Source organism: Plecotus auritus (genome assembly GCF_963455305.1).
Source record: "Plecotus auritus genome assembly, chromosome: 1".
In the NCBI taxonomy this organism is placed as follows: domain Eukaryota; kingdom Metazoa; phylum Chordata; class Mammalia; order Chiroptera; family Vespertilionidae; genus Plecotus; species Plecotus auritus.
In genome coordinates, this window is record NC_137770.1 from 152,335,833 (window position 1) to 152,352,019 (window position 16,187).

The 16,187-nt window shown below is 40.6% G+C and overlaps 1 protein-coding gene across 1 annotated transcript in view; it reads left to right on the top strand.

The window, feature by feature from the left end:
* Positions 1-16,187, top strand: part of LOC308241402 (putative coiled-coil domain-containing protein 144C) — a gene marked incomplete at both ends in the record, with an annotated part of 79,696 nt that overhangs the window by 27,849 nt on the left and 35,660 nt on the right. Inside the window, 3 exons of the mRNA XM_080654806.1 lie at positions 11,807-11,817; positions 12,113-12,286; positions 12,382-12,545. Of these exons, the coding sequence (XP_080510932.1) occupies positions 11,807-11,817; positions 12,113-12,286; positions 12,382-12,545 (349 nt within the window). The remainder of the gene's footprint in view (positions 1-11,806; positions 11,818-12,112; positions 12,287-12,381; positions 12,546-16,187) is intronic.

Genomic DNA, 16,187 nt, shown 5'->3' on the forward strand with positions numbered 1-16,187 from the left:
TATTGATTCATGCCCTACATCAGACCATGAAGTCTTGAAGGTAAAGTGCTCTCTTGTGAAATTAATTTTTCTGTTCTGAATTGAATTATGTGTATCACTTACTCTTAAAGTTTCCTAGTGGCCTACCTATCATTGTTTTATGTTTGTAATGCAAAATTAGAATTTTTATTGTTAAATCCTCAAGTGAGGGAATATTTTTTAAATTGATTTTAAAGAGAGAGGGCCTGGGAGAGAGAGAGAAAGTGAAACATTGATGTGAGAGAGAAACATTGATTGGCTTTCTCCTGCATGGACACAACTGGGATTGAACTGACAACCTGTGTATATGCCTTGACTGGGAATTGAACCCGTGACCCATCCGTGCATGGGACAACACTCCAACCACCAAACCCCACAGGCCAGAGCTGAAATTGTATTTATTTTATTGTGTGGTTCTTTTTATATACAATTTCCACAAAAAGGAGGGTCCGTAGAGAGACAAATCAGACAAGTGGTTGTCAGAGACTTGGGTAGGGAGAATGGGGAGTCTCTATTTCATGGGAATGAGGTTCCCTTCTGGAGAGATGAAAGGTTTTGGAACTAAATAGAGGTGATCATTGTACAACATGGTACATGTGGCAAATGCTACTGAGTTTTTCACTGGTTTACTCTATGTTTGGTGAACTTTAATCACTAAAAAAAGAATACTGTCATAATCAATCAATCAATCAATCAATCAATCAATCAAATGAAGATCATGTTACCCCTTTGAAAACAATCCAATAGGCTCATTTAAAACATGTCTTCTGGTGAAAGGTTACATTGTTAATTTGAGATTTTTCTTGTTTCTTGAGGTAGGCCTATATTGTTGTTCCCTCTTAGGGTTGCTTTCACTATGTTCCATAGATTTTGGGTTGTCATGTTCTCATTTCATTTGTTTCTAGGTATCTTTTGATTTCTTCCTTGATCTCATTGTTAACCCATTCACTTTTCAGTAACAGGTTATTTACCCTCCATGTGTTTGTGTGTTTTCAGCATTAATTTGGTAATTGATTTCTAGTTTGATACCCTTGTAGTTGGAGAAAATTATTTTAGAGAGCGGGGAAGGGAGAGGGACAGAGAGATATAAACATCGATGAGAGAGAAACATCAATCCTCTGACTCCTGCATGTTCCCTACTGGGGATTGGGCCCGCAACCCGGGCATGTGCCCTGACCAGGAATCACACCAGTGACCTCTTGTTTCCTGGGTTGACACTATCTCCTGTCTCCTCCCCATCTCCTCCTCCTGGTACACATATAATGTGGATGTTGCTATACTTTGTGTTGTCACAGAAGGCTTTGAAACTAGCCTCATTTAAAAATATTTTTTCCTACACTAATTGTCTGTTACCTGCTATCTTGTCTTCTAAATCAAAGATTCTATTTTCACCCAGCTGGCATGGCTCAGTGGTTGAGTGTCAAACTATGAACAAGGAGGTCACGGTTCAATCTAGGTCAGGGTATATGCCAGGGTTGCAGGCTCTGAACATGTTTTAAAAAAAAATGAGGAGAGTTTTATAATGATACAGAAAATAAAAAAGTAACGACCCCAGTAGTTACATCTGAAGTGAAAGAAGACTAAGACTTTGCTATGCAGATGGCAAAAAATATGAACCCAAATACCACGGATTAGAAATTATGCATGTGGGGCATGCAGGAGGCAGCTGATCAATGATTGTCTCTCATCATTGAGGGTTGTTTTTTTTGTGTGTTTGTTTTTAATATTTTTATTGATTTCAGAGAGAAAGGGAGAGGGAGAGAGAGACAGAAACATCAATGATGAGAGAGAATCATTGGTTGGATGCCTCTTGCACATCCACTATGGAGCATTGAGCCCACAACCCAGGCACGCGCCTCCGACCAGATTCAAACCCAGGACTCTTCAGTCTGCAGGTTGAGGCTCTATCCACTGAGCCAAACCGGCTAGGGCTCATCATTGATGTTTTTATCTTTCTCTTCCTATCCCTTTCTCTCTGAAATCAATAAAATTTACTTATTAAAAAAGATTCTGTTCTTTGCTTCATCTAATCTGCTACTGATTCCTTCTATTGTATTTTTCATTTTAGATGTCATATACTTTATTTCTGAGTGGTTATTTTATATGGTTTCTTTATCCTTTTATTCCTTGCTATCTCTTTGTTGAAGTTCTCACTACATTCCTTGATCATCTTTGTAACCATGTTCTTGAACTGTGTATCTGGTGCATATATATCTTTCCTCCATTTAACTTAGTTTTTTTTTCTGGGGATTTCTTTGTTTGTTTGTTTGTTTTTCATTTGGGGCATGCTTCTTTTTATCCCCATTTTAGCTGCCTCTTTGTATTTGTTTCTGTGTATTGGGTAGATCTGCTTTGCCCCCCATCCTGGTATAATGGCCTTATGTACTAGGTGTCTTGTGAGGCTCATTGGCACATTCTTTCTGATCACCTGAGCTAGATGTTCCTGGAATGTAACTTGTGTGTGTTATTGTGTTATGTGAGCCCTCCTTTGGTAGAGTTTTCATTGCTGTTAGCCTGTTCTTGGAAATTAGGCATCAGACCTACACCTCAGTCTCATGATCCGAAAAGCCATCTTGATTTGTGGCTTGATTTGTGGTTTTGTTTGCAATGAAACAAAACCTATGATTCAATTAAAAAGCCATGATATGTCTGCTGTTACAAATACTTATAAGGAAACAAAGCCAAATCAAGACTTGTTCCAGAAGCCATTATGTACAGATCATTGCAGTGCTAATTATTGTAAAAGCATGGACTCTAAATTAAAAGATCAGAGTTCCTCTGCACTGCACAATGACAGAACACCTGGAGTATCTATAATAACAAAAGTGTAATAGACTAATTACACTGGACAGCTGAACAACCTTCTGGACGTCATTCTGGATGTCCTTCCGGATGAAGCCGTAGTGGTGGTGGCCAAGGCAGAAGCTGTTGGGGGTGATCAGGCAGGCAGGTGTGCAGTTAGGGGCAATCAGGCAGGCAGGCAAAGTGGTTAGGGGTGTTCAGGCAGGCAGGCAGATTGGTTAGGGGCAATCAGGCAGACAGGTGAGTGTTAGGGGCAATGAAGCAGGCAGGCAGAGTGGTTAGTGGCGATCAGACAGGCAGACTTGTGGTTAGGGGTGATCAGGCAGGCAGGCAGAGTGGTTAGGAGTGATCAGGTAGGCAGAGAGAAGGGTTAGGGGAGATGAGGCAGGCAGGCAGAGGGGTTAGGGGCAATCAGGCAGGCAGGCAGGCAAGAGGTTAGGAGCCAGCAGTCCTGGATTGCAAGAGGGTGCAGGCCGGGCTGAGGGACCCCCACCTCCTGTGCACAAATTTTGTGCACTGAGCCTCTAGTATGTAAATGACAAACTACAGCAAGATATACAAAGGCTTAGGAATGACATAGACATGGTAAAAGTAGAGAGCCTGGCTTGGAAAAAAGAGAAGGTTCAACTTCAAAAAGAGGTAGAATTTCACTTGCTTTTGTTCTTTGTTTTTTCTCTTCACCAATTCTCTCATCTATTCTCATTTTCCCCTTCTGAAAAAAGTTTGTGTGTAAAATGAGTTTGTCTAAATATGTAATGGTATATATAAGTAGATTCTGTCAACTAAATAATAGTTTAGGAAAATATTCTCAAGTTTGTTTTTTAATTATGTCTCTCTGTCAGTCTTCCCTATGAATTGGGAAACCAATTTAGCTATGTACGTGTGACCTTCTGAACCAGTGAAAGTATAAAGAAAATTATTTAAAAATGTAATAAGTGCTAGGGTTTTATTTTGTTTTAAGTCCATTGGCTTAAATATGAATTATATTCTGTCTGGTGTGACTCAGTTGTTGAGCATTGACCCATGAATCAAGAGGTTCCTGTTTGGATTCAGGGTCAGGGCACATGCCTGTGTTATAGCTGGATTTGCAGTAGGGGGTGTGCAGGAGGCAGCCGATAAATGTTTGTCTCATCATTGTTTCTCTCTATCCCTCTCCCTTCCTCTCTTTAAAAGCAACTTAAAAAACACCCATAAATTGCATCCCAGAAATAACAAAATGGAAGGAAGCTATGACTGAGAGAAGGGATATAAACAAATAGCCCCAGCTAAACTCGTCTACTAGTAGTTTTATGTTATAGTGTGTGCAATTTTCTATGGTTTACTTCAAACCTTGGAACTTAGAATTCCAGTATGAATACATAAAGATATTTTTATTTTATTTTACTTTTTAATTATGATTTATATCCAATATTATTTTGTATTAGTTTCACATGTACAGCATAGTGGTTAATCATATACTTTACAATGCAGTCCCTCCGAATTTGAAGTACCCATCTGCATTGTACCTACTCATTGGAATATTATTGAGATATTTTAATAACAAACATATATACTTTCATGTATATATTTTTATCACCACTCTCAGATGTGTTTGTTGAGTCAAACTTTACATTATGTTTAATAAAGTATACTGCCATAAAAAATACATGAAACCTTACCATTTGTGACAGCATGGATGGACCTAGAAGGTATTATAATAAGTGAAATAAGTCAGACAGAGAAAGATAAGTTCCATCTGATACCACTTACTAGTATATGTGGAATGTAAAGCATAAAATAGATGAGCTAAGAAATTTAAAACAGACTCATATATAACAGAGATCTGACTGATGGATGCCAGAGGGAAAGAAGTCGGTAGACTGGGTCAAAAGTAAAGAGATCAACAAGTACAAATTGGTAGTTACAAAATAGTCACAGGGATGAAAAGTACAGGATAGAGAATATAGTCAATCATATTGTAATAAGTATGAATGCTGTCAGATGAGTATTGAAATATCAGGGAGATCACTTTGTAAAGTATCTGATTGTCTAACCACTTTGCTGAACAACTAAAACTAATACAAATAATGTTGAATACGAACTGTCATGGAAAGATTAAAAAATATAAAAACATAGAATACCTTCCAAAAATAAAAGCATAGCAATTATCATTTTTAAATTTCTATTTATTTTTATTTCTTTATTGATTAAGGTATTACATATATGTCCTTATTTCTGCATTACCCCCCCTCCCCACCACCACCACTCATGCCCTCATCCCCCTGGTATCTGTGTCCATTGGTTAGGCTTATATGTATGCATACAAGTCCTCTCCACCTTACCCCCACCCTCCCATGCCTTCCCTCTGAGGTTTGAGCATCTGATCAATGCTTCTCTGTCTTTGGATCTGTTTTGTTCATCAGTTTATGTTGTTCATTATATTCCACAAATGAGTGAGATCATGTGATATTTATCTTTCTCTGTCTGACTTATTTCACTTAGCATAATGCTCTCCAGCTCCATCCATGCTGTTGCAAATGGTAGGAGTTCTTTCCTTTTTACAGCAGCGTAGTATTCCATTGTGTGCTAGTATATGTACCACAATTTTTTAATCCACTCATCTGCTGATGGGCACTTAGGCTGTTTCCAAATCTTAGCTATTGTAAATTGTGCTGCTATGAACATAGGGGTGCATATATCCTTTCTGATTGGTGTTTCTAGTTTCTTGGATTCCTAGAAGTGGGATCACTGGGTCAAACGGGAGTTCCATTTTTAGTTTTTTCAGGAAACTCCATACTGTTCTCCACAGTGGCTGCACCAGTCTGCATTCCCACCAGCAGTGCATGAGGGTTCCTTTTTCTCTGCATCCTCGCCATCACCTATCATTTGTTGATTTGTTGATGATAGCCATTCTGACGGGTGAGATGGTTGTTTTGATTTGCATCTCTCGGATGATTAGTGAGTTTGAGCATGTTTTCATATGTCTCTTGGCCTTCTTTATGTCCTCTTTTGAAAAGTATCTATTTAAGTCTGTTGCCCATTTTTTGATTGGATGGTTTATTTTCCTTTTGTTAAGTTATATGTGTTCCCTGTAGATGTTGGAGATTAAACCCTTATTGGAGATAACATTGGCTAATATGTTCTCCCATGCACTGGGCTTTCTTGTTGTTTTGTTGATGGTTTCTTTTGCTGTGCGGAAGCTTTTTATTTTGATGTAGTCCCATTTGTTTATTTTCTCTTTAGTTTCCATTGCCCTAGGAGCAGTGTCAGTAAAGAAGTTGCTTCATCATATGTCTGAGATTTTGCTGCCTGTGGATTCCTCTAGTATTTTTATGGCTTCGCGTCTTACGTTTAAGTCCTTTATTCATTTTGAGTTTATTTTTGTGTATGGTGTAAGTTGGTGGTCTAATTTCATATTTTTGCATGTATCTGTCCAATTTTCCCAACACCATTTATTTATTTTTTTAAAATATATTTTATTGATTTTTTACAGAGAGGAAGGAAGAGGGATAGATAGTCAGAAACATCAATGAGAGAGAAACATCGATCAGCTGCCTCTTGCACACCTCCTACTGGGGATGTGCCCGCAACCAAGTTACATGCCCTTGACCGGAATCGAACCTGGGACCTTTCAGTCCACAGGCTGACGCTCTATCCACTGAGCCAAACCTGTTTTGGCAACCAACACCATTTATTGAAGAGACTGTCTTGACTCCATTGTATGTTCATGCCTCCTTTGTCAAATATTAATTGAGTGTAGTGATTTGGGTCGATATCTGGATTCTCTATTCTATTCCATTGATCTATATGTCTGTTCTTGTGCCAGTAGCAGGCAGTTTTGAGAACCGTGGCCTTGTAATACAGCTTGAAATCTGGTATTGAGATCCCACCTACTTTGTTCCTCTTTCTTAGGATTGCTGCAGCTATTCGGTTCTTTTTTTATTCCAGATGAAATTTTGGAGAGTTCATTCTAGGTCTGTGAAATATGCCATTGGTATTTTAATGGAGAGTGCATTGAATCTATAGATTGCTTTGGGTAGTATGGACATTTTAATGATGTTGATTCTATCAATCCATGAACATGGTATGTTTTTCCATCTGTTTATGTCTTCCTCTATTGCTTTTTTCAGTGTCCTGTAGTTTTCTGAGTACAGGTCTTTTACATCCTTAGTTAAGTTTATTCCTAGGTATCTTAATTTTTTTGGTGCAATGGTAAATGGGATTCTTTTTTAAATTCTCTTTCTGAAAGTTCAATATTGGTGTATAAAAATGCCATAGATTTCTTGGCATTAATTTTGTATCCTGCTAAATTGAAAATTTATTTATTAAGTCTAATAATTTTTTGATGGAGTCTTTAGGGTTTTCTATGTACAGTGTCATGTCATCTGCGAATAATGACAGCTTTACTTCTTCTTATCCAATTTGGATGCCTTTTATTTTTTCTTGTCTGATCACTGTGGCTAGAACTTCCAGTACTATGTTGAACAGGAGTGGTGAAAGCAGGCATCCCTGTCTTGTTCCTGTTCTTAGGGGAAATGGTTTTAGTTTTTGCCCATTGAGTATGATGTTGGCTGTAGGTTTGCCATAAAAGGCTTTTATTATGCTGTGGTATGATCCCTCTATTCCCACTTTGAGCAATTATCATTTTGACATGTATGTTATTATTATACTAGAGGCCCAGTGCACGAATTTGTGCACCAGTGGGGTCCCTTGGCCTGGCCTGCAGGATCAGGCTGAAACTGTCTCTCCAACATCCCCCAAAGGGCTCCAGATTGTGAAAGGGCACAGGTCAGGCCGAAGGACCCCACCAGTGCATGATCAGGGCTGGGAAGGGACATGGGAGGTTGGCCGTCAGGGGATGGGCCGTGGGAGGTTGGCTGGCTGGGGGAAGGGACCATGTGAGGTTGGCTGGCCATGGCAGGTTGGCTATGGGAGTGCACTGACCACCAGGGGTCTGCTCCTGCCGTGAGAGTCTGCCCCCTGGTGGTCAGTGTGCATCATAGTGACTGGTTGACTGGTTGTTCTGTCATTTGGTCATTCGGTCACTTAGGCTTTTGTATATATAGATAGGTCACATAAATTATTTGCAATAAACTCAATATTTGTCTCTAAAGGAGAAAACTGAGTTGGAAAAAGATTGAGATATTATGCTCCTTATAAGAAAAAGTGGATGAGCCCTCTCATTACACAAAGGCATTAAATTATTTTTCAAAAGTTATACTTAATTTACCTGAATAATTTGATGAGATTTTATGTTTGTTTATCTGATTCAGCATTATGGAATTATATCCTTTGTTTTGGTGACATAAAATGCTAAGTATTGCACCTTTAAGAACTTTGGACAGATCATTAAACCTTGGTTTTATTTCCATTATCAGTAAATATGGGGCTAAAGTAAGTAGATAACTACTTGTATATCCTCTAGCTGTAAGATTTTATAGTGATTGTATGTGACATTAGGGAAGCATTACTCATTTTCCAGAATTGTACATTAACTAACAATTTATTGGTTTCACTGCTCTAGTGTTGTGGTAAACTTTTGTTCATATGTTTTACGAATACCACCACTTTTTTGATACCCTCAAAGATCTTAAAGTAAAATTAGTTTTAAAGGGCAATGGGGGAAGGAATAGCGTCACGCAGAAAGAGGAAATCTTCCTATTTGTTACTGATGCACTATGTCATGTACTCTAAATCTGGTGGATAATGTAAGACCCAGGTGAGAAAGACAAAAGGGGCAAATTTTGCAAGTTTTGTCTTTTTATTTCTTTGTCTCTGTTAGATAAACATATAGGTCACATAAACTATTTGCAATAAATTCACTATTTGTCTCTAAAGGAGAAAACTGAGTTTTTTTAATTTAAATTTTTTATTGTTTAAAGTATTACGTATGTCTCCTTCCCCCCCTTCCCATTGACTTCTACTGGGCCACTCCCAAGCCCCTCAGCACATGCCCTCACCCCCCTACTGTCTGTGTCCATGGGTTATGCTTATATGCATGCATGTAAGTCCTTTGGTTGCTATCTTACCCTTCCCCCAACCTCCCCTGCCTTCCCTCTGAGGTTGGACAGTCTGTTTGGTGTTTCTTTGTCTCTGGATCTATTTTGTTCATTAGTTTATGTTGTTCATTATAATCCACAAATGAGTGAGATCATGTGATATTTATCTTTCTCTGACTGCCTTATTTTGCTTAGCATAATGCTCTCCAGGTCCATCTATGCTGTTGCAAATGGTAAAAGTTCCTTCTTTTTTATAGCAGCACTAGAGGCCTGGTGCATGAATTCATGCATGAGTGGGGTCCCTCAGCCTATCCGGCCAATCGGAGCCATCTCGCCCAGTCCCAATTGGGACAATTGGGGCTGGCTGTGGGGAGGGACTGCGGAGGTTGGCCAGCTAGCGATGGGGGTCAATCGGGGTCACTGGAGGTGGTCACAGGAGGTTGGCCAGCCGAGGGGGGGAGGGACCATGGGAGGTTGGTTGTGGAAGCGTACTGACCACCAGGGGGCAGCGCCTGCATTAAGCGTCAACCTCTGGTGGTCAGTGCGCATCATAGCGACCAATGGTTTGGTCGCTTAGGCTTTTATAGATATACTAGAGGCCCGGTGCACAAAATCCATGCACGGTGGTGGGGTCCCTCAGCCCGGCCTGCACCCTCTCCAATCGGATGTCCAACTGCCTCTCGCAATCCAGGACAGCTGGATTCTAACTGCTCACCTGCCTGCCTGCCTGATCGCCCCTAACTGCTCCCCTACCAGCCTGATCGCCCCTAACTGCTCTCCTGCTGGCCTGATCGCCCCTAACTGCTTCTGCCTCACCCATACCTGGGACCCAGGATTTCTTCCTCCGGCTGGTCGCAGGCACCCGGGACCCTGGCTTCCCTCCCTCTGGCTGACTGTAGCCACCTAGGACCAAGGCCTTCTTCACCCAGGCCGGCCACAGCCACAGTGGACCATGGGCAGGCGGCTTTGCCTGGGTCGCAGCCAACGGCGCTGGCACCCGTGACTGTGGGGCAGGTAGCTTGTCCTTCTCCCGGGCCACAGCCTGGTTGGTCCCCTTTCCTCCACGAGCTCACTTGTGACTGGCCATTCCTCTCTCCCAAGTGTTGAGTGTCTGAGCCATTATGGCGTGATGGCGTTAGGACATGATGAGCATTTTCATATTAGCTCTTTATTAAATAGGATTGCCAGTGCACTTCATATGTACCAGCCAGTCGGTCGGACGGATGGTCTGTCACTTAGGCTTTTATATATATAAATAGATAGTACTAGAGGCCCAATGCATGAAATTCATGCAAGGGGCTTGGCCCTCGCAGCCCTGGCTGCCTCGGCTGTCCTTCGCAGCCCCAATTTCATCCAGGAGACTGTCCAGACGGTCATTCTGCTCTTTGGTCTAATTAGCATATTAGCTCATTATTACACAGGATTCCATTGTGTAGTTGTACCACAGTTTTTTAATCTACTCATCTGCTGCTGGGCACTTAGGCTGTTTCCCAATCTTAACTATTGTAAATTGTGCTGCTATGAACATAGGGGTGCATATATCCTTTCTTTTTTCCACCTGAGGATACTTTTCCGTTGATTTTTTGGGAGAGTGGAAGAGAGAGGGGAAGAAAGAGAGAAACATCAATGTGAGAGAAATACATCGATTGGTTGCCTCCTGCACAAGCCATGACCAGTGCCAGGGCCTGGGAGGAGCCTGCAATTGAGGTACGTGCCCTTGACTGGAATCAAACCTGGGACCCTTTGGTGGAAAGGCTGATGCTCTATCCCAGTAGTTGGCAAACGCATTAATCAACAGAGCCAAATATCAACAGTACAACAATTGAAATTTCTTTTGAGAGCCAAATTTTTTAAACTTAAACTTCTTCTAACGCGACTTCTTCAAAATAGACTCACCCAGGCCATGATATTTTGTGGAAGATCCACACTCAAGGGGCCAAAGAGCTGCGTGTGGCTCACAAGCCGCAGTTTGCCAACCACGGCTCTATCCACTGAGCTAAACCGGCTAGGCCCTAGCCGCTAGGGCTACATATCCTTTCTGACTGGTGTTTCTGATTTCTTGGGATATATTCCGAGAAGTGAGATTACTGAGTCAAATGGGAGTTCCATTTTTAACTTTTTGAGGAAACTTCATACTGTTCTCCACAGTGGCTGCACCAGTCTGCATTCCCACGAGTAGTGCAAAAGGATTTCTTTTTCTCCGCATCCTCACCAGCACTTGTCATTTGTTGATTTGTTGATGGTAATCATTCTGACAGGTGTGAGATGGTACCTCATTGTCATTTTGATTTGCATCTCTCGGATGATTAGTGACTTTAAGCATGTTTTCATGTCTCTTAGCTTTCTGTAGGTCCACTTTTAAAAAGTATCTATTTAGGTCCTTTCCCCAGTTTTTTACTGGATTGTTTATTTTCCTTTTGTTAAGTTCTATGAGTTCCCTATAAACTTTGGAGATTAAACCCTTATCGGAGATAACATTGGCAAATATGTTCTCCCATGCAGTGGGCTCTCATGTTGTTTTGTTAATGGTTTCTTCTGCTGTGCAGAAGCTTTTTATTTTGATGTAGTCCCATTTGTTTATTTTCTCCTTAGTTTCCATTGTTCTAAGAGTTGTATCGGTAAAGATATTGCTATGACATATGCCTGATATTTTGCTGCCTGTGGATTCCTCTAAGATTTTTATGGTTTCCCATCACATGTTTAAGTCCTTTATTCATTTTGAGTTTATTTTTGTGTATGTTATAATTTGGTGGTCTAGCATGTATCTGTCCAGTTTTCCCAACACCATTTATTGAAGAGACTGCCTTTACTCCATTGTATGCTCCTGCCTCCTTTGCCAAATATTAATTGAACATAATGGCTTGGGTCGATTCTGGGTTCTCTGTTCTGTTCCATTGGTCTATATGTCTGTTCTTGTGCCAGTACCAGGCAGTTTTGAGAACAGTGGCTTTATAATACAGCTTGATATCTGGTATTGTGATCCCTCCAGCTTTGTGCTTCTTTCTCAGGATTGCTGCAGGTATTTGGGGTGAGAAAACTGAGTTTGGAAGTGCATTTTGAGATGATGTGATACGAATAGGAACACAAAATTAAGAAAGCCCTTTGAGAAATCTTGAAAATTTTTGCTTCTTTATTGAAAAAGAAATGAAGCAGAATTTACAACAATTTTAATGATAAAAATTAAACACACAAAATATTTTATTGATTCAAGTCATAGCAACTAAACTAAGATCAAAATGATAAAATTAATGAAAACACAGACTTTTAATGAATGAGATAACAACAATATCCTTAATATCAAACTTTCATCAAAGGCTGAAGAAAAAAAGGAGCAGAAAAGCAGTAAAAGGGAAGCATCAGGAACCATGTGTGATGGTGCTGATGACAGTGACAGTGTTGGACTGAGTCAGCAGAGCAACAGTGAACCCACTGATAACCAGCAGCCAAGTGATGAAATTAATGAAAACACTGTCATTTTCATGAATAAGGTAATAACAAAGCCAAATGATAGAATGAATGAAAACACAGTCTTTTTAATGAGTGAGATAACAACAATATCCCTAATATCGATCTGTCATCAAAGGCTGAAGAAAAAAAGGAGCAGAAAAGCAGTAAAAGGGAAGCATCAGGAACCATGTGTGAGGGTGCTGATGATGACAGTGACAGTGTTGGACTGAGTCAGCATAGCAACAGTGAACAAACCGATAAGCAGCAGGTTTCTCTTAAGGAGGATGAAGATTCTGACAGGTAAGCCTACAGCAGTACTTAACAGTAGGTGATTATTCTTTTCCTATAAAACAAATTCCAATTTGAGCTAACATTCCTGATGAACTAATTTTATATTTTTACTAGAGAGAGTAAACCTTGCTTGGTAATCAGAAAAATGCAAATCAACAAACAATGAGATATCATTTTGGAACTAATGATGATAATTATTTTATTTTAAAAAATAACAACCAGAATTGGCACATGGGAGGAAAAGGCATTCTCATGCACTCTTGGTAGATGAAATTGGCACATCTTTTTTGAAGGGCTTGTTTCAAAATTTCAATTATGTCATTCTTTTATCCCAATAGCTTCACTTCCAGAGCTAGATCCTACAGGAAAACATGACTTGCATAAACACAAACATACACATTCTAAGGACATTAATTATATATTATTATGTATATAAAACATACAGTAGGTCATTATATGTATTATATATATAATATGACATAGATGTTAAAGATATATAACATACACATACGCATTAAAGATATTTATAGAAATGTTACAAATATATGAATGTATGCTAAGGACATTTATTGCATACCAAAAAATTGGTGGTAGTATAAATACCTACCTATAAGGAAATATATTATTATACCCATAAAATAATATAGTATGCAGCCACCGGAAAAAATGAGGGTAGTTCTGGTCTACAGTACATTGACTGTTTCACTTTGAAATGTATTTAAAGCATTGGGTTTAATGTCATGTCTTAAGCAAATTTTGTGAGAATCCCATACAATGAAGAGGTAATATGCAAATTGACCATCACACCCTCACAAGATGGCTGCCTACGAGCAGGCTGGCAGAGGGGTTAGTGAGGGATAACCAAATTACTGAACAAGCAGGCTGCATGGGACAAGCAGGCCAGCAGCAAGGGGGGGGGGGCAGTTAGGGGTGACCAGGCCAGCAGAGAAGGGCAGTTGGGGGCTACCAGGCTGGCAGGGGGACAATAAGGGGTGACCAGGATGGCGGCAGGGGGGCAGTTAGGAGCAACCTTGCCAGCAGCAGAGGGCAGTTAGGGGCGATCAGGCTGGCACACAGAGGCAGTGAGGGGCAATCAGGCCAGCAGGGGGGACAGTTAGGGGCGATCTGGCAGGCAGGCAGGTGAGCAGTTAGGAGCCAGCAGTCCAGGATTGTGAGAGGGATATCTGACTGCCGGTTTAGGCCCAATCTCCAGGATCGGTCCTAAACTGGCAGTCAGACATCCCCCGAGGGGTCCCGGATTGGAGAGAGTGCAGGCTGGGCTGAGGGTGACCCTCCCCCTACCTGTGCACGAATTTCGTGCACTGGGCCTCTAGTACTTTTAATATCTGCTCAGGTATAAAAGGAAGTCATATGCAACACCATCACTCTACTTTGTTTCCATCTAAATTGCTAGTTACTAGTTTTTTGTGTTTTGTTCCTAATACTTGAGTGCTCAAATATTGGACCCTCAAATTAATCTGAAAGCCCAGGGATTTCACAAGGCAATTTGTTCTATATCTTATCTACAAAGTAGAGGCCTGGTGCATGAAAATAGTGCACTCAGGGGGTGGGGGGTGGGATTTCTCAGCCTTGTCTGTGCCCACGGGGAGCAGGCCTAAGCCATCAGTCAGACATCCTTAGCCCTGGAGCAGAGGCAGGAGAGATTCCTGCCACCGCCACTGTGCTCACCAGCCGTGAGCATGGCTTCTGGCTGAGTGGCGCTCTCCCTGTGGGAGCACACTGACCACCAGGGGGAAGCTCCTGCATTGAGTGTCTGCCTTCTGGTGGTCAGTGCATGTCATAGTCACTGGTCGTTTAGCCTTTCAAGAATTTGCATATTAGCCTTTTATTATATAAGATTTCAGTATATTGAGTAAAACCTATTAAAGCACATCAAGGGATTAATCTGTTAGATGAGGGGCTGACAGACCTTTTCTCTAAAGTGCCAGAGAATCAGTATTGTAGGCTCTGTGAACCATCGGGTCTCTGAAATCTGTCATAGACACTAGGTAAAGGCTGTGTTCCAATAAATCTTTGCAAAAAGAGGCTCTGGGCTGGATTTGGTCTGCAGGCATTCGTTTGTTGACCTTGCATTATAAACCAAGGTGCTCCTAATGTAGTGAATCTTCATTTTGAAAGGTACTCTGCATGCATTCCTTTATCCTCCCTTTTTAAGGAGAATGCATTTCAGTATGCACCACACACAATTTTTCAACAGGGACTTTATAGTACACAATTGACAAAAATTCAGTTTATAAAGTAAGAATATTACCTGCATGTTCCCCTCTTTATTTCTGTTACAACAATTTTAATATGACTAATTATAGTGTACTTTGTACATTTGAGTAGAGTGACATATTCTAGGGTTGGATGATTTTCATCTAGCAAGAAATCCTCTGTCATCATTATAAGCATGAGAAACATCACAATCAGGTTATGTAATCTTATAGATCTAGAAACAGTTCATGGGATCTTTTAGTTGTATAATTTTGTGAATTTATTTTTTAATACCTAGTCATGCATGTTTTAAACCATATAGTTCCACAGGTATGTAATTAAAAAACTTTTAGGTATGAAAAAAATGCATCATAGTCATTATGGAAGGATTGAAAGCTACAGCTAAACACAAAGCAGATGAGATCATCCAAGGCCGTGCCATTTAGCTACAAAGTCCTGAAAAGAACTGTCTATACTCACTGATTCTAATTTCCTTTCCATGCACTCTTGAACCCACTCTTGTAATTTTTAGTCCCACTTCTTCTCCAAAATTGTTTTTCTCAGTTTAGTACTTGTTTTCCTCTAATAAGTCTAGACATAATGTTTTAGACCTGGTCTTACATAACCTATAGCAATATTTGATCCAATGGAAAATTCTTTTTTTCATTCGGCTTTCAGGACTTTCAATTTTCAGGGGGTGAAAACACACCTGGTTTCCCCCTTGCCCTTCCTAGTCTGTCCTTCTTAGTCTGTTTGGTTTCTCCTCATCTCCCACCTTTTACTCATTCAGCTATCCTGGGATTCAGTCCTTGGTCATATTTCTTATGACTTTTATTACCTAACTAGAGGCCCAGTGCTGAAATTTGTGCACAGGTAGGGTCCCTATGCCTGGCCAGTGATCCGGGCCAATGGGGACCTTGTGGCTGCTAGCCAGGGCCTGCTTTCCAGCTGTCAGCTGGGGCCTTCCTTTGTTCTTCCCTGCCCCCTGGTGGTCAGTGCACATCATAGCAAGTGGTTGAGCATCCTAAGCATATCATTGGCATATTACGCTTTAATTGGTTGAGCAGTCGACCAGTATCTGGATGACCGGACACTTACCATATTAGGCTTTTATTATATAGGATTAGATACTAGCCTAAAAGTCTACAAAATTACCAAATAACTTAATTTTCAAAGAAAATCATAACTAATTGGATTATCACCATTTTCTAACTATCCTATCTAATAAAAGAGTAATATGCAAATTAACTGTCACTCTGCTATACCCACAAGCCACACCCACCAGCCAATCAGGAGCGAATATGCAAATAAACCCAACCAAGATGGCTATGGCCACAGAGAGCAAGAGGGAGGCTTGGGTTTCCCCGGCAATGGAGGAAGACAAGCTTTCCACCTGCCCTTGCTGGCCTAGGCCTCCACTCAAGGCTACAAAGT